Source organism: Mya arenaria, chromosome 13 (genome assembly GCF_026914265.1).
Source record: "Mya arenaria isolate MELC-2E11 chromosome 13, ASM2691426v1".
NCBI classification, from domain to species: domain Eukaryota; kingdom Metazoa; phylum Mollusca; class Bivalvia; order Myida; family Myidae; genus Mya; species Mya arenaria.
This window is the reverse complement of record NC_069134.1, coordinates 41,098,884-41,126,500: the sequence shown is the minus strand read 5'-3', so window position 1 is coordinate 41,126,500 and position 27,617 is coordinate 41,098,884. Positions and strand designations below refer to the sequence as shown.

At 33.7% G+C, this 27,617-nt stretch overlaps 1 protein-coding gene across 5 annotated transcripts in view; it reads left to right on the top strand.

Moving 5' to 3' along the window:
* The window catches only part of LOC128213624 (uncharacterized), a 76,394-nt gene that overhangs the window by 24,114 nt on the left and 24,663 nt on the right, over window positions 1-27,617 (top strand). For 4 of the 5 annotated variants that reach the window (XM_052919588.1, XM_052919589.1, XM_052919590.1 and 1 more), the window contains exons 2-8: window positions 6,290-6,437; window positions 10,013-10,021; window positions 14,581-14,856; window positions 22,177-22,300; window positions 23,518-23,708; window positions 24,929-25,065; window positions 25,936-26,110. In XM_052919588.1, coding sequence (XP_052775548.1) covers window positions 6,350-6,437; window positions 10,013-10,021; window positions 14,581-14,856; window positions 22,177-22,300; window positions 23,518-23,708; window positions 24,929-25,065; window positions 25,936-26,110 — 1,000 coding nt within the window. In that variant the 5' untranslated portion in view covers window positions 6,290-6,349. The remainder of the gene's footprint in view (window positions 1-6,289; window positions 6,438-10,012; window positions 10,022-14,580; window positions 14,857-22,176; window positions 22,301-23,517; window positions 23,709-24,928; window positions 25,066-25,935; window positions 26,111-27,617) is intronic. The other variant, XM_052919591.1, reaches the window with a different exon arrangement.

The following is a 27,617-nucleotide window of genomic DNA, read 5'->3' as shown; positions in this document are numbered from 1 at the left end:
AAATTTAGAATAACAGCAAATAAGTATTAGTAACTTTACTGATCAAATACCAGTCAACATTGTACATGATGTTTAACAAAAAAATAGGGTAATAAAGTTGTGGATTTGTCATAAAAAAAAATCATAGTACTGTATGATATAGAAGTTGCAAAAGAAAAATACTACAGTGAAACTGCGTTCCCTCGAACAAGTGGTCGCTCGAGAACCAGCGTTCCCTCGAGGTCGGAGCTTGGTCCCGAACTTTTTTCCTTCTATTTTCATATAAAATATACCCACGCTGCCTCGCAACCTAATTATGTGGAGCAGTCGAGCAATATCCTCGGTCCCAAGTACACAAATCGTGCACAAAACCTTATGGCTCCCTCGAGGACATATTTTCACACTTTTTCCCGAACGCGTGTTCCAAAATAAACAAACATTTGCTAGGTGTTAAAATTTTCGCAAGTTGTAAAAATTGCAATGACAGTTGAAAGCCAATTTGATAAGGTGTGAAAAACCGTTTTTCATTGTTAACACATGACCGATATTAGTTGATATGGGCATTTGAGATGATAATTATGAGAAGATACTGATAAGAAGTTAATTGTGAGAAATTTAAATGAGTAATAAAAATATGAATAAAACACTACCATATCAATTCAACATTGGATTGAACAGTTTCGCGAAACCGACATCTTGTCACAAGATGCGCCAATCAACAATCCTTGATTTTGCGAAACTTAAATCTGACTAATGCCACAATATGTACTGTGATACAAATGTTGCTTGTTACGAAAATGTGCTTTTTTGTTAAAATAAACATTTCTATTTATTCATTTATTGTTTTTTCTTTTGCGTTTTACATTTAGTTTAAGACAAACTTTGAACATATTAGCGATTTCCACAATGCAACACATAATCGGTGTCTTGGTAAACAGTCTGTTTGACGACTTCAAACTTAAAGTACACTGAAAGATATTTCATATCAAACTGGAAAATTGAAAATCAGGTCGTTCGAAACATCGGTTCCCTCGAGGTTTTGGCTCGGTCCCTGGCGACCTCGAGCGATCGCAGTTTTACTGTATTAAAGTTTAATAGATATCTGGTTTCAGTGGGATGCAAACCCACCGCCGTTAAAGTCCAGAAAAAAATAATAATTCGAAGCCTTTACCACTCAGCCACAAGGACTGATACAACATCTATTGGATATTTTAACCTTTATCTAAGACATTGGTAACATCACATGCTAATGTTACCTACCAATCATGCAACAACCATTTGGCGAAATGCGTCAATGTTGTCATCTTCAAAGACAATATTTGAGCAAATATCAACATTTGCCGAAAAGTTCCAGCTGTCAGTATCTTAGTTTTAACACTCCTAATGATTTCCCACACTTAATTTCGTAATCAAAATAGTTTTTTTGGGAAAAGTGCATTTAACAAATGATAAACGAGTCCCTTTAAGAATCTTATTTCATTAACACAATTTAGTTTCTTAAAATAAATTTCTTGACATAAAAATAGTTGATCGTGATTATCTTAAGTGGAACTTGACGAGTTTTTAGACAACTAAGAGAAGATGATAATATAACAATCAGCTTGATCCTGTTATAACGGACATTGTTCCAGAAATTTGTTCATATCATTAATTACAACAGTTTTTATCAGATCTTCATGAAACAGGGTCAGAATATTTCTCAGCATGGTAGTTAAGATCAGTCATCTCTTGTCAAGAACTAGGTCACATAGTCAAATATTAAAACAAGATTTTGTTTTAAAGTTGCTTATTCCTTTCATAAAATCATCAGTGTTCATCCAATCGTCAAAAAATTCAGAGTATTTTTTATCATGACATTAGAAACAGTATAATGCGGTTTCCGCATAAACCCTTTTGATGCCCCTACAAAAATGGGGTGGTGGTTTGGGTGGAGGGGGTCATATAGATTTGCCGTCTTCCTTCGGTACATCCAACTATGATTCCGCCCTTATGTATTATACGAACTCGTGTTGCACAAAACTCCAAAACTATTTCACCTATAGTCAAGAAACCTTGGTGTTAGGTTATTTAGGTGGTGAAATTTGTCATTTTCTGCTGCAATTAATTAAATCAGGGTTATGGCCCTTGAATAAGCAAAAATTGGCATTTCTGGACTTGTGTCTGTCATTACTACAAAATTATTAACTACCTACAGTTATGAAACCTTAGGGAATGTTAATGGGGCGGTGAGGTTATGCACCTGGGGTTTCATTTCCCGCTGCACTTTGTAAAACCAGTTATGGCCATAGTCATGCACTCATGAGATCTTTAAGGAAGGTTATGATCAGATGTTTTAAAGATGTTAAACTCATAATTTGATGCACATTTATGGAGAATTGGACAAAAAAAAGCCCTTGCTTTTGTGACAACCGTGACATGGTCAGGAATCCGTGTCCGATGGACACATTTCTAGTTTTAGATTATAAATGACTCTTTTATTGTCATGATACCTGCTTTTGCTGAGCAAGAAATAAGTGTCACTAGTTGGCAGTTCTGTGTATATGCAGTTGTGAGTGCATCTGTCTGTCTGTCTGGACTGAGTTTAAAAAGGAGCAGTTTTACCACCTAAAAAACATGACATCAGAATTTGGTTCCCTGACTGCTGAAATCACGTTTTAATCTAAGACAGAACATATTGTGTACACTTTTAATGACTTAAAAGGGCTAACTCGCTTAATCATTCATAGTCTAAGATTTTACTTAATATGTTCTCACTTTATCTACTGTATGACCCATTTCTATGTGTTTTTGTTTTGAATTTTGAAATCAATAAACAATACAACATTCAGGCGCTATTAGACATCTATTTTTAGTTCAGGTGCATGACATGAGCGCCAGTTGTCCTCAGTTGACCGTGCAATCAGCTGTTAATGAAACAAGAGACCAAATCCATTCACAGACAATCAAGAGAACTGCGGTTCACAATCAAGAATCGATCTACTGTGAAATCATTAATGTTCGTGGGCATGAAATTTCGTGGTTTGCCGAAAAAAAACAATTTCGTGGGTACTTGAATTCGTGGATTTTCATTTTTGAAAAAGATAATCGAAGAGGCGATCGTCCTAGATCATCTGCATAATATCCACGCGCTGGCCCGTGATTTCCGTCTTCTACGTCACTCGGTTTATGACACTCGCTAATGTGTACCACATGCCAATTAGTGCATATACCCATGTCACTTATAGATTTAAATGGGAATAAAGGTAATAAAAGAAGATGTACCCTGATCATAAATACAGCTATGGGAAGCCATTGAATGCCAATTAAGAATTTTGCAAACTGTGAAAACACCGAAAAGGTGCTAATATTGTCACGTTCGGTGCTTAGTAACCTTCAATGTACTAGTAATCGATTAATTAGTTCATTAAATAAAAAAATCGAGTACAGACACTCATCACGCACATCTTGTAAACTTGGAGATTTTCATTAACAGCACAAGTTTAAACACGTGCTTATAACTGTCATTTGCTGCATAAAACACATTTAATTGATTTGGTTCATTATTTGTTAAAGGCAGTTATGATATATTAACAGAATAATGATCGTAAGTTATACAGTGAGACAGGTGTTAACACTGTATACTGCGACCTCTGTAAAGAATATACTAGAGTATGTACATAACAAGGCAATTGAAAAAGTGAATAAAGGGTTTATATTTCGTGGGATCTTGAATTCTTGATCACCCAACCCACGAAAACCACGAACATTAATGCCCCACGAACATTAATGATTTCACAGTACTTGAAATTAAGCTACAGAAATTTTGACAAGTCCTCAAATTACATTTCAGGTCCGACATTATTATAATAAGTGCGAACAACATGAAATGTGTTTAAAGCAACTTTGTGGCTTTTGATGAAAGATAATAATACTATTACAATGAATTCAAGCTTTAAGTTTTAAAAGCCATTTGAGTTTATTTTATGACCATTATCGCCACAAAAGGACGTTTTCGCGGGAGATAAAATCGTTCCAGCTCAAGGCTCCATTTGCATTTTTTTTATTTATCTAGCAAACATCTAGCCAATATTATTTGTCTTAACAAAGTCATGCATGATGATGTGCATACACAATAATGCGAGATAACGCACCATGTGAAATGAATCTCAATGTGGGTGTAGGGTGGGTGGGTGTAAAAGGGGGGGATGTGCTCTTGATATTGTCAAAGTAAAGTTTTTTGTCAATATGGTAGAAGAATATGCTTATGTTACACCAGAACGAATTCCTTTACCATTTTTAAAGCCTATATCATTGGTTTATGGGGAAAGGGAAGCACGCCCTAAGTCATGCCTCTTAAGCTCGCCCCTCTAATAGGAAATTCTGGACCCGCTCCTGGAAAATATAAAATCTGTTAAATAATGTTTGCTGAATGACAGTTGTGCTGGTAGTTCAAAAAAAATATGATTATAACAAAGATCTCCCAACATCTTGTCTTTTCATGCAATTGTTTTTGTTGAACGAATGAGGTTCAGACATCCTGTCTTTTCACACATTTTTTTTGTCGTTTTAACTGGGTTTTTTCATGAATACGCCCAAAAAGGTTATTTCAGTGTCAATTGTATCTATTCTCAAGCCTAAAAAAATTTGGGAGTAATGTAACTGTCCCATGCACACCCATGAAAGCTATTACACCACAAGGTGAAGGTTTAAGCGCGGATATAATCACAAATGCCCCATCGTCATGTTTAAAGAAACACTAGCAAATCATTCTAATGATGGATAGTAAAAATAGTCATGTATTAGGCCCCATAATGTTTTGATGTAAAACCAAAGCAGTAAATTGAATTTTAATTTGTGAGAAGCGAGTAGTGATGGGCAATTAGTTGTATTTTCGATCAATTATCGGTTACAATCGGACAGCATCAATTAGACATTGGCTATAATCGGATATTATAGAGCGGTGGTTGCTAGTAATATACTTGAAGGTAATGGGTATCACTTCATCTCTGTTAAAGATGAATTTTATGTACAAGTCAAAGAACAGCTTGACTTTGGATTTTGCTTTCCCACCCTGATAATCGTACATCGCCTTCTGCTTCGTCTGCCTTTTTTATTTACGAATTGTACCCAAAGAAAAATGAGCAGAAATGTTGGCGAGATAATAATCGTAACTGCATACTGAATTACCTCCCTTGATAAATTTGTTGGATGTTCAGCGATAATCAAACATGAAAATTTACAATTGATAATCACCGAAGCTTTCTAATTAATTTTCGATTATATTAGATCATCGGCCCATCAATAGAAGAGAGTGTGCTAACCACTGCGTTAAGCGAACAATCTGAGGTCTCAACCGAGTGCAATATTATGATTCTTGAAACAAGCAGCGTCCTGGTAATCTGTGTCCCTCTCCTCCCCCATGATGGTGCGCGAGAGTGTGGTCTTGTGTTGTGAACACCCAGAGAAAACTTAATTGTACAACTTGGTGACCACCAACCAAACTCACATACGCTTAGGTTGGGAATCAACTTGGTGACCACCAACCAAACTCACATACATACGCTAGGTTGGGAATCGAGCCTGGGATACCTTGGTGAGAAGCAAGTGCGCTTAAACTGGGCATTAAAAGGTTTCATACCTACCTGAGATTTTCAACAGTGCAGTACTTCTGTCTTTTCTAGGTAAAAAACGGGTCTGAGGATTCTGGCTGAAATGCTGTCTTCGTAATCTGTTCTCACCTCTTCTTCCACAATGTTTTGGGAGAGTGTGGTATTGTGTTGTGGCGGAAACTGGAGTACCCAGAAATAATCCAATCATCAGTTTGGTGACCACCAACAGACTCCCCTTAACGCTTAGGCCAAGAATTGTACCCAGGAAGCCTTGGTGAGAAGCGATGGTGCAATCGCTGGACTAACCGAACAATCCTCATTGATTCATACGGTCTTTACTGTAATGCGCCAGTCAATTGTAACCACAGCCCCCCCAGGTCTGGGGAATAGAGGGGACTCTGGCTTTCAGTCTAGCCAAGCCTGGGTAAAATCCCCACACTGCGGGGACGAACTGATGGTTACAAACCCCTGCCAAATGCCCCCGCACCCCAGGGACCCTAGGTAAGGCCCATTCCCCACTATGTTTGTGGTGAAGACAAAACCACCGCTTTCACCTGGCACTAAGGAGCGACTGAGATGGTTAAAACACGGCTCATTTCCCCGGCTTTCCCCGGTATACCCCCGGACCTGGGGGGACCATGGTTACAAATGACCTTTGCATAATCAATACAAGCTTTGTGTGATTATGTCTCCAATTAAAAAAAAAAAATTGTATTTTTCAGGTCCGAGATGGAACAGGAGAAAAAGGGTTGATACACATAAAATAACCAGACACTTGTGACATGTCCAAAATGGCCGCATTTCGATGGGCACTATGGTCCATATATACTTCAATGTGGTTTTTGATCTCTTCTGCAATGTTTACTACAGGTAACACTTTTCATAACAAAAATTGAATGAGTGGGTTAAATTGCTTTCTATATTGGCAAAATTGATATATTTATAATGCACCATGGAATTAATGAAATGAATTATTATAAAGTACTATTCAGGCTGATTTGTTCAGCTCAAAAGTTTCGATATCATTACAGAATGGCACTATAGCCGTTTTTTTGACAGCAGGTAATTTATTCCTGTCAAAAATTTTAAAATTGGAAACAAATTGGTCTATGAAGGGTACTCTGTCCGATTTTTATCAGGTGAAAATAGAATTGTCTTTTGTGTCTATTTATTTTAAATATTTATGATGTGTCATATGGAATATCCAAAATACATCCGGAAGTTAAGGACTTTGCAACAACGCTGAAAGGACTCTCAACAAAATTGATAATCTATTAAAACCAAGCAGCATTAAAAAAAAATAAAAAATTATTGAACTTTGTTTCAGAATAATATTAATATTATCCAAAATGTACCACACCATATTCAAGCCCGGTTTTTAAATTAATTGCAAGCAGCTGGAGTTTTGTCACATTAAAGTATCAATAGAAGTGTGTTATTATCAAATGCCAAGGTCACGGCCTTCTGTTTTTGTCCTTATCAATTTACAAACACAGTTGAAAGTCAAGACTTAAAAGACAAGATTAGATAATCTATTGACATATCCTGCAAGTTACAAGCTTTTAGTCAGTCAATGGTTTAATACACATGACAATTTACAATACCCGGTACTTTGGCACAGGAAGATATTTTGTTCAAAAATGATTTTTGCTCAGTCTTATGCCACTGACTCAATTTTTTTTATTGCGAAAAAAAACAATCAGATTTTTTTGTTCAAATCTATGGCATTTGCAAATTTCACAACTATATTTTTTTTCAGCACCAAACATTGCATTAGTTCTTTGTTCCATGAGACAACAAAAATTGCTCTTTGACAAATATTTAATGTGCCTTATTTAAAAATAAATGAAATGAACCCCTACTTACCAGCCAGTATCAGTTTGGGCATGAAACCAAAAACTAGCTTTTGTTTTGGTCCAATCTATGAGAGGGTCCTCTAATATTATTATATTATTATTACATTATTTATCTATGAGAGAGTCTTTTAAAACTTAATATTGTATGGTAAAAAATGTGGAATGCAACTCGATGAGAAGCGGATGATAATCAATCGGACTGTAACTAAGGGGCGTAACCTTTTGATTTAAGCTCTCCCTCAATATATTTTTTATTTAGTTTAACAGTGTTGGCAGCGGTGTTTGGGGGTACCCCCTCCACCCAACCCAATTTTTTTTTTTTAATTTCTAGTGTGAAATGGTGAATTTTAGGGTTATTTTATGACTGTTTTTCTTCTATATTGAAATGCAAAGTAAACTTGGACGATTTTAGAGAAGGCGGGTGCCGGGTTACTCCATGAATATCACACAGAACATTACGCGGATTGGTAACATTGAATAACATGTATCATGATACATGTAATGATGTTTCTTCACCATGTTCTGCATGTTAACATGTTAGTTTAATTCACTTGTTTTATGTTTCAACATGGAAGCATGCTGTCAGTGAATGTAGTTTAGCTTAAGTTTATGCTAAGTTGACTTAGCTGGATTAAGACACTGGCATCGTCCTTGATGCCGGTAACCAGCGGCCATGATTTCAAACAGTCTTAAGTCTGAGTTCAGACTCAATTTGGTGGCAAACTTTTATTGTAACTTTCCTTCTAAGAGTATTAGATATTTAATTTACTGAATGTTATTACTATTTGACATTTAGTGTGTAAAATGAACAGAATAAAGACGATTTTTTGTAATGAAATAAAAAGTGCTTTTCAGAGTTTGAGTCTGAACTTTGTTATCATGGCCTGTCTGAGTCTGAACTTTGTTATCATGGCCCATCTGAGTCTGGACTTTGTTTTCATCGCCCGTCTGAGTCTTACTTTGTTATCATCGCCCGTCTGAGTCTAGACTTTGTTATCATCGCCCGTCTGAGTCTGGACTTTGTTATCATGGCCCGTCTGAGTCTGAACTTTGTTATCATGGCCCGTCTGAGTCTGGACTTTGTTATCATCGCCCGAAGACATTATACACTTATGTCTTGAGTCTGAGTTTAAGAAAAGCAAAATTTGTTTTTGTTTTTGTTTTGTTAAAATATTATAGGGGCAAAGATGCTTAAATTGTTGTACCTATTACAAATAATCTTTTCTATAATCAAACAAACATCTTTGTTACAACATTGTTATAATATAAATATTTTGAAACAATTAAAATTCAGTTTTCTGAGCCTTAGTCTCAAACACAGTCTAAAGACGTTAGTAAATAGGGACCCAATACTAATATGTCCATTTTGAGAGGCCAAATGAACAAGTATCCCTGATGTGGCTCGAACCCACAACCTCTTTGGTGAGAGGCGGACAGCTTTACCACTAGACCACTCTCATCTTGGTGGGGTTCAAACACCTATACCTCGTGGGTGAGAGGCACCATCCTTATCCATTGGACCACTTGACCCACCCTGGGCTAAGACCCTATATATTGTCTTGGGTGAGAAGTGAGCACCTATACCACTACACCACACTCATCCTAGTGGGGCTTAGACCAATACCTCTTGGATGAGTGGTGCCATCCTTACCAATTAGACCATTCCTACCCTGTTTTGGCTTAGACCCTTATCTTCTTGGGTCAGAGAGGTGGACACAATTACCACTCTCACTCCCTATCAATGATTCTAGCGCTCAGAATACAAGGGCAAATAATTGAAGTACCCTTTTTTTAATGATTGTACGCTGAAAACAGGTTGTCATGGACTGTTCATTGTCATGGACTGTTCAACAGATTTGCAACAAAAACTCCCCCCCCCCCCACCCCCAAAAAAAATAATAAAGAAATATGGCAACCACAGGACACCCATAGGTAAATAATGTATGAATGGCAATCAAAGGTAAAACTTGAGAAAAAATCAAAATTAAAGCAAATATTTGAGATAAGGATAAGATTTTTATTGTATACAATTTATCTTTTCAAATTCACTTAAGCTATTTTTTGTAACTTAATATTGCAGAAATGGTATACCGGTAATTTAGTTTTTTACTATAATTGGTAACAGACAATTTTTAGAATGTTTTTGATCATTCTATTGCATCCAAGCAGATTGTCTGGTTTCAAAGATTTATGGATTTTATAGATTAATTGTATGGTTTCAAAAAATGTGTAATATACTTAGATTAAGAGTACAAGTAAATTCAGTAGGCGTGTATCTATATGAGGCGCTTATCTTAATCAAAGCTCAAACAAAAAAGCAATGAAAAAGGACCAAAAATATCATAGCTTTTTCTTTGAAAAGCAGTAGTTAAACGACCTAAAAGCTTTCGATCTTTCTACATGTATAATATTTGATAATGCCGAAAATTGTATCGGTTAAAACAAAAGAGTCCAGAGATATTTCATTTTGTTTTTGAAGGTCGATCTGGTTGTTAAAAATGTGATCTTATAGTTCTGAAAAGTAGTATCTTATCATGTACTTTTTAAAACAATAAAATAAAAAAAGATTATTTATATTTTGTTTTACAGCTTTCCCTCGTAAGTTTCATCACAAAATTTAAGACATCTTAACAGTAACCCTCTTTTCCAGCATTTTCTATTTACATTTGAACCATAAAGCAGAAACAGGTCTTAAAGCAGTTAATTAAAAGTTATGGCATAAGCCATTAGTATTACATCAATAAATATTACATCATCAACGATTCTTCTGGCCCCGATTTCTCGAAACTTCTTAAATACCTTATAAAAGGGTTGAGCTAAGCTCACTATTTTTAGTTTACAATAAATTGCGTAATATTAACTTCTTTAAGAGTTTTAATACTTTGGAAAGGAATTATTATTATGAAAATCACATTAAATCATTTTTCATTTATCAAGATTCAATTTAAGTATATATTTTGGCTAATTAGAATAAGCTACTTAAGCCTGTTAAGCTTAAGAAGTTTCGAGAAATTATGGCCAGATGGCTAGTTTAAGCTTCTCGTAAAGTAAAACACTTGTTGCATGATGCTAAAAACTGAAGTATATTAAAGATGAGACCCATTTCTGCTTGTTGTCGTTCATTTTATGTGTGATTTATATAATTAGTTTCGCTAATGATTTAACCGGGCCATTCCAAATCGTTCGTTGCATCAAGGTATTGTCTTATTTTCAAGAATCAATGGCCTCTGAACTTTTGAGGCAAACTTCATACCCTGCTGAAATGTTTGTTGAGGCAAGTGATAGCTTCAAATCACAAATGACGATGAATCCTAACATTTCCCAAAGTATTTAGAAAGAATGAAAATTTGAAAATACACTAAATTTCTCAGAATTGAGGCCCCTTCGAAATCATCCATTGTATACAGTGAAAAATGTTGGCCTTTTTGGACCATGCTTTACTGGTAACTTTTGCCATTTTGATTGATACTGTATCACTACGCACAGACATATATTCAGAATGGCTGCCCAATTACCAGCCGCCAGGCCGGGTAAAACACTTTTATCAAAAATAGCCTCCTAGTTACAATATATCCGCAGGCAGGTTAACATAAAAATGATTTGGATTGGCTCCATAGTCTAAATTTTTAGAGTGCCTAATACTCTTGCTTGCCTTCTAACATACAAATTTTGATTTTGCAACATAAAACCTTTTCAGCTCGTTTGTTTATGTTTAGAAAAGATGGGACCTTGGTGGTGCTAAAGTCGACATAGGCATCTTTTCATCAGTTCTTGACAATTTTCTTAATTTCTTGCAACTGTTTAATCTGGTGTCTAGTCCCTTTAAATAATTATAAGTCAAAACAACTTGAAATATCTTAAAATCAATTGCTTTAAAATAATATTTTTTGAATCAACAGGATACCAATTTTTTTATAATAAATATTAAAATAATTTTAAAATCATTATATGCATGAACATATAAGTTGCTTAATGAATTGAAGCAAAGCATTTTAATGACGTCAATGTGCACAATTGTAACATCAGGTAAATACGAGCACATAAACATTTTTATTGCAATCAATGTCACAGCTACCTATAATTATGTGAACTTAAATTTGCCTACTTATACCTTGACACAAAACAAGAAAACTTTTAAAGTAGTACTGGTAATATTCCTGTTAATTATGATTTATTAACTGGAATTCAATAATACATATTTTACACTTTGTACGTTTATCGTCAGTTATTTCTTGAGTGACGCTAGCAATATTGCAGGTCGATCATCAAACCTGTCTGATATTATGCCTGTACATATTCTAACAAAATTTGGTGATAATTGGACTAAGGCCTCTAATGATATTGATCAGACAAGAACAATTTTAGCGAATTTCTTTCTAGTATGATTAAAAGCAATTAACAAATGAGTTATGGCCTTTGACTGAGTGATTAAAACGGCCCGGCATTGTTCTTGTTTTACTTTAGTTACTTGGGAATTCATAGAACATCTTAAGTCATTTTCTAGCTTTAATAAAATCAAAAATATCTGCAATGTTGGTAATATCAGATCAAAAAAATAATATGCTATTTAACACCTTATCATTATTAGCCTAATTATAAACGTATATCATACAAGTATATAATTGTAATAATCGTAATAAAGTTGATAAATAGAAAGTATTTTTTAAATAATCAAGTTTTTATATCATACGCATAGTGTGCTATTTCAATTTTGAAAATGACTAATGTAAGGAAATGGCTTATGATATTTTTGAATAGGTGATTTAAATTTAAAGGTTGGTTTTAAATTTTAAAGGTCATAGGCATTAAAATGCTTTATTTGACATGTTAATTGTTATAGTTTTGAAGGTTAATGCTCATTTGTGAAATATGCAAATTTTATATAAATTTCAGGTGAACTGAAATATTAATATGTGATGCCTTGCTTACTTAATTTCGTTATCTTCTTATGCACCAGTCAGTTGTAACCACGGCCCCCCCAGGTCAGGGGGTATACCCGGGATAGCCGGGGAAATGGGCCGTGTTTTTACCTTTCAGGTGGCCCCGCAGTGTCGGGTGAATGCGGTGGTTTTGTCTTCGCTTTAAATATAGCGGAGAATGGGCCTTACCTAGGGTCCCTGGGGTGCTGGGGCATTTGGTGGGGATTTAAAAATCTGTTCATCCCCGCAGGGCGGGGATTTTAGCTGGGGATGGCTGAACCGAAAGTCAAAAGTCCCCGCTATTCCCCTGACCTGGGGGGGCCGTGGTTACAATTGACTGGTGCATTATGCACATATAAAATTTGTGTGAGCTGTTTTGTATTTTTCTATCAATGACGGAAAAATGTTTGATTTGATTTATTTTGCTTTCTAAATGTTGTGGATACTGATGCTTTGCAAACATTTACAGCAGGACTTTTAACACCCTCCCCTCCTCCCTCACGACCTCTTTCCCCCCTCCACCACTTCCTTTTTAATAGTTTCTGAGATTCTTTTCATATGTTGAATTGTTTAAGAATAATGAAATAATACACTACATGTATCATGCAATTTATTTAGATTTATTTATTTTTGCATTTCTATATATTTTAAGGTAAGCAATCCCTCATTAGAAGTCAAAGATGTGTTTAATAGTGCTTTTTATATATTTAACAATGAGATTATTTCTATGCTTAATTCATATTGATTTAACCATAATATTCGTTTAGCATGCATTACATTTTTGAATAACACAAACACAATGCTACTTTTCTTAAAAAAAAAAGATATTTTAAAGGGAGGTAATAAATTATAGAAATTTTGCTATGTTTATATACCGGTAGCAATTTTATCTATTTGTTTTTTAAATAACATAATGTTTGTTTAAATAAAGCTCTCAGTGAAAACTTTAAAAATATTCAAAGTTAATATTTTGTAACTTTTATATTTTAAGGGGAGGTAATAAAAACAAATTGCTATGTTTATATAGCATTCTGTTAATTTGTTTCTTAAATAGAAATAAAGCTCTCGATGAAAACTGAAAAAGACTCAAAAAAGTTACTATTTTGTTACTTTAAAATAAAATTTCACCAATAGCATTTTCTTTTTATTATCAAATGATGGGCAGGACATTCATAACTTTATGTAAAATAGAAGTTACAGTTGTCGTGCAAAGTCATAATGTTAGCGAAACATCATGAACTAAATTAATGTGTTGTAATTTGAGAAATAAAGTCCATTATATCCGCTTGGTTACCTCTGAAAATTTTTATCCTGGAACATAAAGTTTTACTTGGCTTTTTCTTTGTTACTGAAGATCCAATACAAAATTTATGTTTCTCATTAGAGTGTTAGAGCTTAAGAGCCTTCCAGAGAGTCTATTTATAAAGTTTAAGAGATGAAAACAACATCATTTTGCACAACTGTCAGTGTTTCTTTTGAAGAGGTAAAAAAAAAGCTTTTAAATCGCTTCTTTTTTTGTGCACACAGTGTTATGCTTAATTTAATCCTTATTTGCAATTTGCTAAACAATAACACTTAAAATGCTTTTAACAAAATTAGAATAGTTACTTTACCTATGAATTAGCAATGTTTTTTTATACTTGGTAACAATTTAACATTATTCTTTCTAAAATATAAATTTAAGGCATGTCTGTATGCATAATTTTATATTTTTGTTGTAAACGTACACGTGTTATTAAATTCATTTAGTTATGAAATTGTTATGGGCTATTTCAACTTGTTTGTTTAATTCATGTTTAGAAAGGTATTTTGTATGGTCTGAAGGCATGAATAAAAAAAAAATGTGTCTGTATTAATCAGCAATTGAATTAAAGGCAGCCAACCTCACTTTAAAGAATATTAAAAAAAGTTATTAAAAGGTACTTATGCAATGGAAAAAAGTATCACAAATGCACAAAAATTAAATTAGAAATCGGCCAAATTCCACCACCTCAGCACTTTTGGAAATGGGGGCTAAGATTGTATTGGGTATTAGTAGAATTTCCATTCTAAAAATAGCACTGAGTGTCCCATGTGGAGTTTTTAGAATGTGCGTCATTTTTTCACATTATTTTGCAATTTTCTTTCAACTTCAACACAAGTTTGTAGAAGTTTTTTATTTGTGCTTGGCTGCCTTTAAGTCTTCAAAGTATTTTACCAATTGTTTTAATGTTACACTTTTGCTTCTTGTGCTTTCAGAAAACCTTAAACCAAACTCCCCCAACGTGTGCACAAATACTAGTCTTACCTTCACGTGTAACGACCCTGGCAACCCCAACGCATCGCAGCTCCTCATGTACAATGTAAACGATCTTATGATTCCCGAATCCGAGCTCTCTCGCGGAGAAAGTGATGTCAACTTCACAATTCCAAATATATCGACAGCAGATTACAATGCCAATGTGCTCTGCGGGTACTTCCATGGAAATGTAGAAGATTATGATGTCAAGGGACTGACTTTAATAATTGTTTATAGTAAGAATATTTTTCATGTATGTAGGCTGGTGCAATATTGCTTTAACTCAATGCATTTAATACAATATTGCACTGAACATACTTATACATTGGAAAAAAAGTGTTATGAATTATAACAAGTGTACCTCATATCATTGAAAAGTTATGGACAAACATTTAAAAAATTAGAATTTGGCTTAATAATTGTTCACAACTTTTGTTATGATTAAAGAAAGACAATGTGAGTTTATTTATTTATTAAAATGTCTAGGATCGATTATTCATAAATTACTTCATAAATGCTACGTCAGAAGGCAACATTTTGCTTCAGTTGAAGGCTTAATACAAATATGTCTTTTCTTTTTCTTCAATTTTTTAAATGAAACAAAGGTCAGTCTATGCCCCTTAAAGAGCTTTTGTTTTATTACCAGAGTTTGATTAGGTGATTAGTTTCCTCAAACACTTGGACAAACCTGTTTCCAAAATAATGTTTTGACAGCGCTCCATTAGGCGGCAGTTTTGTGGAAAGGTTTCTCAAAGTGTTTTATGTAAACTGGTGAAATACCAAAAGCGGTGGCTCTGTGCGGCATAGACTGCACTATGTTTCATTTAAAATGGTTAAGAAATAGTCAACTAATATTTGTTAAAAGTCTTCATTCCAAGCAAAATATTGCCTTCAGACGAAGCATTTATGGCGCAATTTATCACGTGGTATACACACACTGTTTTTGTTGATTTGATAAGATGTATAGGGTAATACTTACACTAGTAGAAGAAAAACTCTTTGTCATAACACTTTTTTAGCCATTGTTAGACTGCCATAGCAATGGAATGTGCATGATATATTAATAAGTTATTTATCCAATTTTTGACCCCTTTAGACGCTGTGGATTACAGGAAAGGGTCGCTGAATCCAAAAGAGGACATCAATGCATGCGTTACGGGAAACCTAACATACAAATGCATGCTGGAAAATCCCAATCCTGTTTGCTCAACGGTGTATTTGCATGTTGTAAATAAAAATGCAGCCAAGAATCTTACTGACTGTGTGCTTGTTAAACATGGCATTTATGAATTCATGCTGACAAATATCTCTACCAGTCTGGATAAATTGGAAGTTCAGTGTTTTTGCGACGGAATGGCGGTTGGGCAATTATCCCCTTGGGCAGATGCAGTGTTATGGCGCACAATCTTTGTTTTCAGTAAGAATTAAGTCCCTTTTATAACCCACAAAAAAATACCTTGTACGCATTCACCCCTGCTCCTTTGTAGCTTCTTGACAAACATTAAAATATAATCGACATGTCTTTAGAACCAGATAACGTCCATCTTCAGTTATACATTAATATTGTTAAAGCTGCACTCTCACAGATTGACTGTTTATAAGACTATGGTATTAAAATATCCCTGAAGCTTAAAGATGCATTCTTACTCGCAAATTAGATTTACCACAATTAATTTTGTTTTTAAAGTATTCCAAAAAGGACCAATAAATGTCAAACACAATGGTTCTTATGAAGGATACCGAGTTTAATTGGAAAAAATGAGCATAAAACACAGTATTTCTACCTGACGAGACTATAGTAGACCACAGTAAATCTTTTATCATTTACCAATATTTTAATATTTTTGCGCTTTCTACTATTAAATTCACGGTTGCAATCTTGTTATCAGTAGTTAATATTTTCCATAAAGGCATTATTTAGTAAGTAGTTTAAGGTTTATCAATCAAAATTTATGTTTGTTATACATGTGTATGCATTGATTTTGAATAAGAGTGTCACTTTAAACTTGAAAACTGAATCTTTGACATTTAAAAAATATGGTTTTAGTATTTGTTTAAGCACTTCTGTTTTACCTGTCAACCTGCTTTCACTTAAGGCAATATGTTTAATTTAGATTCATAAATCAAATACTCTTAACTATGTTGAGAGGTCTCTTTTCATGGCATCGACGGTATTTTTTTACCATTTATTGATAATGCATCAATGTGTACATAAATCGGGTGGTTGGGGGGGGGGGGGAGTTAGAGGAGGGAGTGGGGCACATCATGGATAAATCCTTTTTTTATAAAAAAAATCCTTTGAGTCAGGGTGTAAAATATATCTTATTGGCTGTTGAGTGCCATTTGGGCTGAAAGAGCTTTGGGCCTTAGATGGAGTCAAACAATGGACTTTCTAAACTACTATAAAAGCAAGATGCCCAGACCTTACGTAAAGCCGGTGGCAGATATGTGGTTTAGTTGTAACACACTTGACTGTCAATCCAGGAGTTGCAGGTTCGATTCCCCGTTACACCACTAAACAAATACGGGAGGAAAGTTAAATGGGGCTCCCGTGTGACAGTCCTATACACTGGTGCATGTTCAAAAACCAGAGTAGCTTAATTTAAGGGTTCCATTCTGTCTGTGCACCATGCTCAAATAACATGACTAACAAATTTTTCGGAGTACTTGCCTAATGGGCGATTGGCCCTAGTGCAAGCATAAATAAACTTTAACACACCACCACCTACCTTACAGAATAAAAAATTCAGCCATATATAATTGAAACTTAATTGGCTCATTTTTTAATGTTGATTGGTTTATCATCACTCCGAAGTAGCCTTTATTGTCAAATTCATTTTGAAAATAGAGAACTGTTAGCGTTAAGGCTGTAAATGCTTCTTAATTCAAAGTCACTTAAAACTTTTTTGCATTCATTTCTGGATTAATGGACTCCTTCATTAGCAGTATTGCAATTATAAAGTGTGTGGGTTTTCATAATTAGCTTTTTTAAGGACACACCAAAGTGGTTTTGTTTCTCTGACGTTTTTGAGAGGGTTTTACGCTTATATATGTAATAAAGTTATTAAGAATGTAATCTAATGTGAACTATTAAAGCTGCACTCTCACAAATTGACAGTTTGACAAAAAAATAATTTTTGTCTTGGAATGAAAAACTGATTTTTCTTAAACTGTTATTAACTCTTTTAGCCATAAAACTTCAATTTTCGATCGTAAATTTTAAAAACTGTGATCAGATATTTTGTCACCAGTCTTATATCACTGGTTTCCAGATATTTAAGCAAAGATTGGTTTATTCCATGTCAAAAGATGACAAAGTTGTCAAAATAAAAGGGACAATCTGTGAGAGTGCAGCTTTAAAGCGACCAAATCATTAAGGATAAAATGATAATGGAGGATTGTCGAAAATCGAGCATTAAAAACTTAGGCCGCCATTAATTAATTGCCAAAAAAATATGACAGAATTGATTTTGCTTTGGGACTGGCAGTATTCACTTTCGGAAGATAACAGAGTAAATAATTTGACACACAGCTAAAAATGGAACTTATCATTGAAAATTTACAACTTTATAACCTTGTTCAGAACACACAGCATGAGATTTTGCATCTTCAATCTGCCTTTATTCATTGTTGAGTACACTTAAAATCATTTATGCAGCTTTCTTTTAAATCAATTTATAAATTTTTTATTAAGTTATGATTTCAATTGCATATAATTTCAAAATTGATCGAAATGGCTTGAACGATAATTACAGATGATCGATCATGAATCTTGACCAATTTTCAATTCCTACAAATGATGGGTTATGTCCATATGGGTTTGTTCATTATGTTCGTTCGTTTGTCTGTTTGTTCATTATGTTCGTTCGTTTGTCTGTTTGTTCATTATGTTCGTTCGTTTGTCTGTTTGTTCAGTATGTTTGTTCGTTTGTCTGTTTGTTCATTATGTTCGTTCGTTTGTCTGTTTGTTCATTATGTTTGTTCGTTTGTCTGTTTGTTCATTATGTTCGTTCGTTTGTCTGTTTGTTCATTATGTTCGTTCGTTTGTCTGTTTGTTCATTATGTTCGTTCGTTTGTCTGTTTGTTCATTATACCATTTATTCTTTGATGCAGTGAGACAACAAAAACCAAAGTACTCAAAAATTCTCAAAATCTTCTTATTGAAATGTCAATTTTTATCAACCCTTTTTAGTACATCAACAAAGAATAAAATATTTGGCCTAACACAGCTCAAGTGATGATAATTTATGTATGTTATTAACTGGGATGTAAAGAGCGATTACAATATTTCGCTGAAACAATTAGAACAACTCTGAAATGACGAGTTATACATAAGACGTAAAGGTTGGAAAATGACACATGTCAATCTTGTTTGTCAATAATGTTGAGTTTGCGGCTTCATTTTACAACATGAGCTTAAAATTTTACGAATTTGAATAATATTTTCTAAATACTCTTTTTCTATTTTGAATTATCTTGTTTTGATACTTTTATTCTAACTTAGTAAAAATAGAATAACAGTTTTTGCTCAATATGTTTAGTTTAAAGAGTGACATATAGTGATGAAACTTGGTATTAGCAGACTTATGTGGCATGTGGGGTCAAGGTCAAGGTTACTTTTACTACAGATAGAAGAACTGTTTCTGCTCAATAACATTAGTTAGGAATGACATATAGTAATACAATTTGGTAATTGAAACAAGCTCATGTGGAAACGATATAATGGAAGTGTTGTCACGCTCATGGTTACCATGGTCACAGATAGACAAACGTTGGGATTGTATTTTGCATCAACGTTAATGTAACTAAAAAACAAAATTGTTTCTTCTCAAATAACTTATTATTATTTATTATATAACATTATATATTATTATTTATAACATTAAGTGATGAAACTTGGCTTGTAATGGCTTAATGTGGAGATGTATCTTAGTATTGGGGTTTGTGGGTTAAGGTCACTATCACCAAAAATAGAAAAATCTTTTTTGATCAAAAACTTAGTTAGGACTGATGAAAAGTGATGAAACTTGGCAATGTAGTAAGCACATAAGAAAACCTACCAGAGAATTGCATTTAGGGTTTGTGAGGTCAAGGTCAAGATTCTGCTCAATATTTTTAAGTAAGGAAAAACAAACATTTGGTGTATAGCTAGCTATGATATGTAGAGATGTACCATACATTGGAGAAATTGAAGTCAAGATTGTTTATGTTAAAAACATAATAGCAATTAACTACATGATGTCTGTATTTGCGGACACAATATTTATATTTGTGATAATATCCAAAAGCTTATCATTAAAACCAGATTTTGTCGCAATGCGGGGTTTCTAGTACTTCTTTTTATGATTCAGCATTTCAAGATATCATACAGTAGATACCATCAGTAGATAAAGAACAACCATAAATTACTTTTTGCTGAAATACAATATTATTAGTGCACATATTTGAAATTCATCTCATACTTTAAGCTCACAAATATTTTCCATATCTGTTAAAGCTTTTTACAACCAAAACATGAGCACACGTTTCATAATATTATCTAATATGCAATCAATTAATCTATTTCATATCTTAGCAGTTGAAATCTTCATCATTTTTTCCTTCCTTCTTCAAAATATGATAATACAATCCATTGGCCAAAATAATACGAGCCTCAAAAATATCGAGCCAAGTGGATTACACAGAATAAAACAAATCGGTCCCTTACATCCAGTTCGAGCCAATGAGGAAATCGAGCCAAGCGATATCGAGCCAATGGGTTTCGACTGTTACATATTAATTCTGTCTTCATTAATGATTTGATGTAAAAAATATTAAATCATTCCATTATAAGTTCCGATTTTAATGTACTAGATTAGGTGACCAATGAAACGATGATACATCGTACCACGCTTGAGAGAGTTTATTTTGTTTACGTCTACGCATTAGATTCCATATCAGAACCATTACAAATAAAGTGGGGGTACCAGTTCTATAACTACCGAGGGGATAAATGAAAACGCTTTTCACTTTTAAACAACCTTAGACAAACACCTTTAGACATACAACCTAAGACATGCAACCTTCGTTAGACAAACATCCTTAGACAAACAACCTTAGACATACAACCTTAGACGAACAACCTTGGACATACAACCTTAGGCATACAACCTAAGACATGCAACCTCAGACAAACAATAAGGTGTCGCTACAGGCTAGACCATTACTTTTTGGCGCATGGTTAATTCCAGTCTGAAAATATATTGTGTATATTCTGATGATTGAACATTTGATTTTCCCATGCTTAGTTTTCAGCAGCTGCAGTATGATATGCATGTTTAACCCATGTATTCTTATGTATTTTTGTTCCATGTTTTAAAGGGATACTTCATAAGTTTGGCAACCTATATCACTTTATTTTATCCTAGGTTTTGACGAAAAAGATTAATAGAATTAACAAACAAACAACCAAACAAAGATTAGTCAATTAATTCAATATTGGATCACATGACATGGTAATAGTGACAAATATAAATAAATAGAAATTCAGGATGTTGCCGAACCCTCTTGAGTGCTCCTTTATATTTACAATACCATACAATACCATATTTGTCCTTATTGATGCGCATGCCTTTATAGACATGCATCTTTTCCTTGGCATTTTTACGAATTCAAGGCCCTTACTAATGCTCATTTTGATTCAAGAATGTATTTTGCTGTAAAATGCAATTTTTGATGAGTATATTATCTAGCTGACAAATTATAACAAGATTTTTAGTGCAAGAAGGTCGTAAAAATAACACAAAAATGAACCATCTATTTGGACAAATATGGTAATTGAATGCACCTATTGATTTTTAGATCATCTATTCCTGTAACATTTTCATAAATTACTTTTATAGATTTTCATAAACTACTTTTACAGATATCATTGTTTTGTTTATTATGAATTACTAAGTTTTTAATAGTCAGTTTAATCTATTTTTTACAAGCTCATTGTTTTTCAATGAATATTCTTGGCCTGATCTCAAAGAGGAGTTGAGATATTCACATTAAACTTACTAGTATACACATGTTTCTACGGACAATACACATACTACTAGTAAGGTCCATAACTCTGGCATTAAAGCTGCACTCTCACAGAGCGTTTTGACATTTTTTTTGTTGTCTTAGAATCATTCCAAATAAGACAATTTTTTCGTTCTTTCGTGTCTCGAAACCAATAATATAAGACTGCTGATCACCTTTTTTTCATATTTACCGTCGAAAATTAATGTTTTGTTTATCAGCATAAAACATCAATTTTCGACTGTAAGTATGAAAAACTGCGAGCTGATTTTTTGTCAACAGTCTTATATCACCTGTTTCCAGACATTTTACGCAATAATTGGCTCATTCCATGACAAAAATTCATAAGTTGTCAAATCGGTCAATCTGTGAGAGTGCAGCTTTAATAATTGTTGAGTTGTAGATGCTCATTGATAGACTGAAAATAAGGCGCAAGTTGGCAGCCACTTCCACTTTGGATGTACACCAGGATTGTTTCATTGCAATGCTAATTTTTTCCCCCTGCTTAGGTTATCCTGTAGACCTTGAAGAAATTCACTGCGAAGCATATGACTATGACGAAGCTATGACGTGCACCTGGAAATGGGGACAGGAATACTTTGGCAAGAACACTCCAGAAGTCACATGCCAGTTGTGAGTTTCAAAATGTGTCTGATTAATACCCTAAACATACATGTCATATCTGGCGGGGAAAAAATCCCCTGGAATTCCAACCCATACCCCTATCCACGTGGGGAATCAATATCTCCTGGAATTCCAACCCATACCCCTATCCCCGTGGGGAATCAGTATCTCCTGGAATTCCAACCCATACCCCTATCCTCGTGGGGAATCAATATCTCCTGGAATTCCAACCCATACCCCTATCCACGTGGGGAATCAATATCTCCTGGAATTCCAACCCATACCCCTATCCCCATGGGGAATCAATATCTCCTGGAATTCAATTTACTTTTTTTAAAGCTGCACTTTCACAGACCTACCGTTTTGACAACATTTTTTTTTTTGTCTTAGAATGAGCCAATTTTTGCGTAATTATCTGCAAACCAGTGATATAACACTGCTGACAAAAGATCAGATCGCAGATTTTCATATATCTGTTCAAAAATTAATGTTTTATGGCTAAAAGCTTTACTAACAGTTTAAGAAAAATGCATAAAATATCAATTTTTGAAGTATAATATCAAAATCTGTGATCTGATCTTTTGTCACCATTCTTATATCACTGGTTTCCATGCATTTTTGCATAAATTGGCTCATTCCAAGACAAACAATAAAAAGTTGTCAAAACTTTCAATATGTGAGAGTGCAGCTTTAAATAGCCTCTCAGAAATATGGCATGTATACATTTGGTAAAACTAAATGGATGTTTTCCTCATTGGATTTGAGGTACGCACTCAATTTTAATGAATATTTAAAAAGTATCACAATCTGTTTTATAAGCAATTTGCTGCTGCTTTTTTTCAACAAAAACCATGAAGCCATGTTGTTTTTTAAAAAGAACATGTCATTATATCTCTCTGACAACTTACAGAGACTGAAACAGAACATATAAAATAAACTCTTTGTTTAATACTTGCTTTTTCTAAATATTAATTACATATAGGAAAAAAGGATTTCAACCAGCACCAGGTCCTGTTCTTGAACTAATTTGAAGAACGGAATTATATGACAGCTAAACCAATCATTCAAGATTATATTAATCTAAGTATTCATTCAAGATTATATTAATCTAAGTATTAATTACATATATAAAAAAATGTTTACTAATATACCAACTATTTTTGAACGAATTGAACTACTGAATTATAACAAATGACAGCTGAACTGTATCATTTTTCCCAATTTAGTCGATCCCCAAGTCTCTCAGCCTCATGGACAAAATGTAATGCTACAAAAAGTTACGAAGGAGTTGTTCTAAATATAAGCAGCACAAGGCAAGGGGACTTCAGTATGAAGAAAATGGAATTCAACATGACCCTCAAGTCACAGTGTGGAATTACTACTTCCAAAGTGTTTCCCGTTGATACAAGCAATATTGGTATGTATTAGATTTTGTGTTTCATACATCTTAATCATTAATAACCCTTATACTGCAGTATGGAAGTTATCGACTATAAAACATTTTTCAAAATTTTGAAAGACTTTTACAAGAATGAAAGTAAGAATCAAATTGATTATAAAAAATTCTAAGAATAAGAATGAAAATTAGAGAGAAAAAAGTAAAGATCCGCTGCTCGATATCATTCAAGGGCCTCTTTATTGAAAGACAACATTGTGCTGTTTGTTCAGAAGTTTGTTTAAGTTAAAAACGTGTTGAACCCCATCATTGTTTACTTTTAAATGTGAAATATTTGATAATGTGCTCGCATATTGAAATGTAAACAAGTTCAGCTCGAACAGTTTTCTGAAATATTGTTAAAAATACAGCAGATCACAAGCTTATCCTTTAAACTTCCAGAGCAGTAACAATTTGAAAGTTAACAACAATGGGGTTAACAATGATGAGGTTAACAATGATGAGGTTAACTATGATGATGAGGTTAACAACAATGAAGAGGTTAACAATGATGGGGTTAACAATGATGAGGTTAACAACGATGATGTTAACAACTATATTAGCTTAACAATGATGAGGTTAACAATGAAGAGGTTACAGTGATGAGGTTAACAATGATGATGTTAACAACGATGAGGTTAACAATGATGAGGTTGACGACAATGAGGTTAACAAAAATGAGGTTAACAATTATGAGGTTAACAATAATGAGGTTAACAATGATGATGTTAACAATGATGAGGTTAACAATGATGAGGTTAACAACATTGTTAACATAAACAAAGTTCTGAATAATCAGCCTCTTAGGTGATGAAAGAGGACTGGTGTAGACCTAGACTAAGTATAGTTGTCTGCCTTTCACCCAAGAGGTTGTGGGTTTGTGCTCCACCAGGGATACTGTCTCATGGCCTCTCAAAACAGACACTGCTGTTCTTGTTTCTGCCCAATGATTAAGAATGGGCAGAGTGAGCGCAGCGTCATTTAACTGACTTAGAATTCATCCTCATTGGTTGATACATTGTCAACGCAAAATATGACGCAGAAAGTGTTTTTCTGATGAGTGGCAGTAAGGCAGATTTTTAAACACCCGCGAAAGTTCAAATTCTAAATGCTTAACCTCAGGTATTAAATGATTGCATATCTGCCATTTCATTGGCTGAAAATGTAGGTTGTATTCTATATGTGGTTATCTTCTCCTTCAGTACGACCAGCACCACCATATGACCTCAAAACTAACGTGCAGAACAGTACCTGCATTGAATTTGTCTGGAGACAAAGATCGGCAAACCATGACAAGACACATCGTCTTACTGTTACAAGCGAATGGAATGATACACAGGTAGAGTTTGTGTGTTTTCTAAGATGTTTCTTCATTTAAAGGGACTAGATACCAGATGTGTAACGTGATGTATTATCAGACTCATACTAAAGAAAGAAATACAGAAATAACATTTGTTTGTCACTTTTTTTATATGCCCATTTATAAGATGGGAAATATTATAGAGAACAGGCAGGCATTGGGCTGGATGGGCATCGGTATTGTCTGGTTTGATATCCAATCATTAAATTAGGAATCCTTTATCCAATCAAATGCAAATTTAAAATTCCTGTCAATTACTTGAGAAGCTTTAATTTGTTGGATTATCACCAAATTTAGCCAATATGTTAAGTACAAAATATATGGTAAGCTAATCATTCATGTCATCTTAGTCCATCCAGAGTCCTTGAATTGGTCAAAACTGTATTTACAGCGTCCACTCTTTACAAATAGTTATTATTAAATTTGTGTCGTTACAAAAAAGGAGGAGCTTATTTTGCCATAGTTAGTGCTTTTGTTACTGTGTTCACAATAAGTACGGCTTACCGTAAATGACTGATTATAAGACACACTCTTTCTCTCAGATTTCGATTTAAAAAAAAATGCCTGCGTCTTACATACAGAAATAAGTTTTTGACATTTTTTTACCTCATGATTATGATAAAAAATAGAGGAGTTCTTTAAAATATGATGAGCCGTACTTGTAAGGTAAACTCTCATTGACAAGCATTCTCCTTGGAAGGCTCTGTGACATAACTTTAATCCTTTTTCAAAATATTTTCAGGCCAAAACTACATTGTATTTTGATTATTTTTTTATTTCAGGTCAAAGAATTCGATATAACTCATAGTCGGATCAGTATTGTATTTTGATTTTTTTTTTTTATTTCAGGTCAAAGAATTCAATATAACTCATAGTCGGATTAGTAACGCACAAGTTTTGATCAACTATACAATATGTGACCTTCACCCGTCAACAACCTACACAGGCAGCATTGAAATGCTGCCAATTTCTGGGGGATTCTGGAGTGAAGAGTCGCAAGTCAAAGGCACAACAATGGAAGACAGTATGTATTTTAAGCTTGTCTGTATTTTAAAGGGGATTAGTTTCAATGACAACAAATTAAGTCACAATTTAAATATTGATTTTATGTTACAACCGTTTAGTTTGAACTGTCTATTGTGTTGTTAAATGGATATGGTCCCCAATTGTACCCTGGTTCGACTCCTGCTGCTGGCAGAATATTTCTTTCTATTCATTATACTGAACAAATTATTTCATGGCTGAACTTGTCACCATGATAGGATTTTCAAACATTTCAGTTTTTTTTTTTTTATATTTGATATCATCAGCATGAAATCATCAGCTGCCAATTTGCCTTTAATAGCTTGTTGAGAGATTTAAGGTAAAAACATTTTCAATAAATATTAGTTTAATTAGTTTATTGCAAAAATCTTACCCTTTAATGCAATTTTAGATTTGAATATTTTAAAATGTTGTCAATTAAATTGAAACAGAAGGCAGTGAAATATGTACACATAGACTCATGGAGAGCATAAATTTCATACAAACTTATCCTTAGCATAAAAATTGTACAAACTTATCCTTAGCATAAATATTGTACAAACTTATCCTTAGCATAATTATCATACAATCTTATCCTTTAAGCATAAATATCATACAATCTTATCCAGAACATAAATACCATACAATCTTATTCAGAACATAAATACCATATAAACATATCAAGAGCATTTATACCATACAAACATATCAAGCGCATTTATAACATACAAACTTATCAAGAGAATTTAGAACATACAAACATATCAAGAGCATTTAGAACATACAAACATATCAAGAGCATTTAAAACATACAAACTTATCAATAGCATTTAGAACATACAAACATATCAAGAGCATAAAGCCCAAGCAAACTTATCAAATTTCCAGGGCATAAAGATCATACAAACTTATGTAGAATATAAAGATCATATAAAAGTATCCAGGGTATAATGATCATATAAACTTATCCAGAGCATAAAGATCATATAAACGTATCCAGGGCATAATGATCATATAAACTTATCCAGGGCATAATGATCATATAAACTTATCAAGGGCATATAGTTCATATAAACATATCCAGGGCATAATGATCATATAAACTTATCCAGGGCATAACGATCATATAAACTTATCCAGAGCAAAAAGTTCATATAAACGTATCCAGGGCATAATGATCATATAAACTTGTCTAGGACATAATGATCATATAAACTTATCAAGGGCATAAAGATCATATAAACTTATCCAGGGCATAATGATCATATAACTTATCCTGAGCATAATGATCATATAAACTTATCCAGGGCATAAAGATCATATAAACTTATCCAGGGCATAAAGATCATATAAACGTATCCAGGGCATAATGATCATATAACTTATCCAGGGCATAAAGATCATATAAACTTATCCAGATCATAAAGATCTTATGAACTTATCACCTGTCCAGATCATAAAGATCATATTAACTTATCTAGGGCATAAAGATCATGTTAACCTTATCA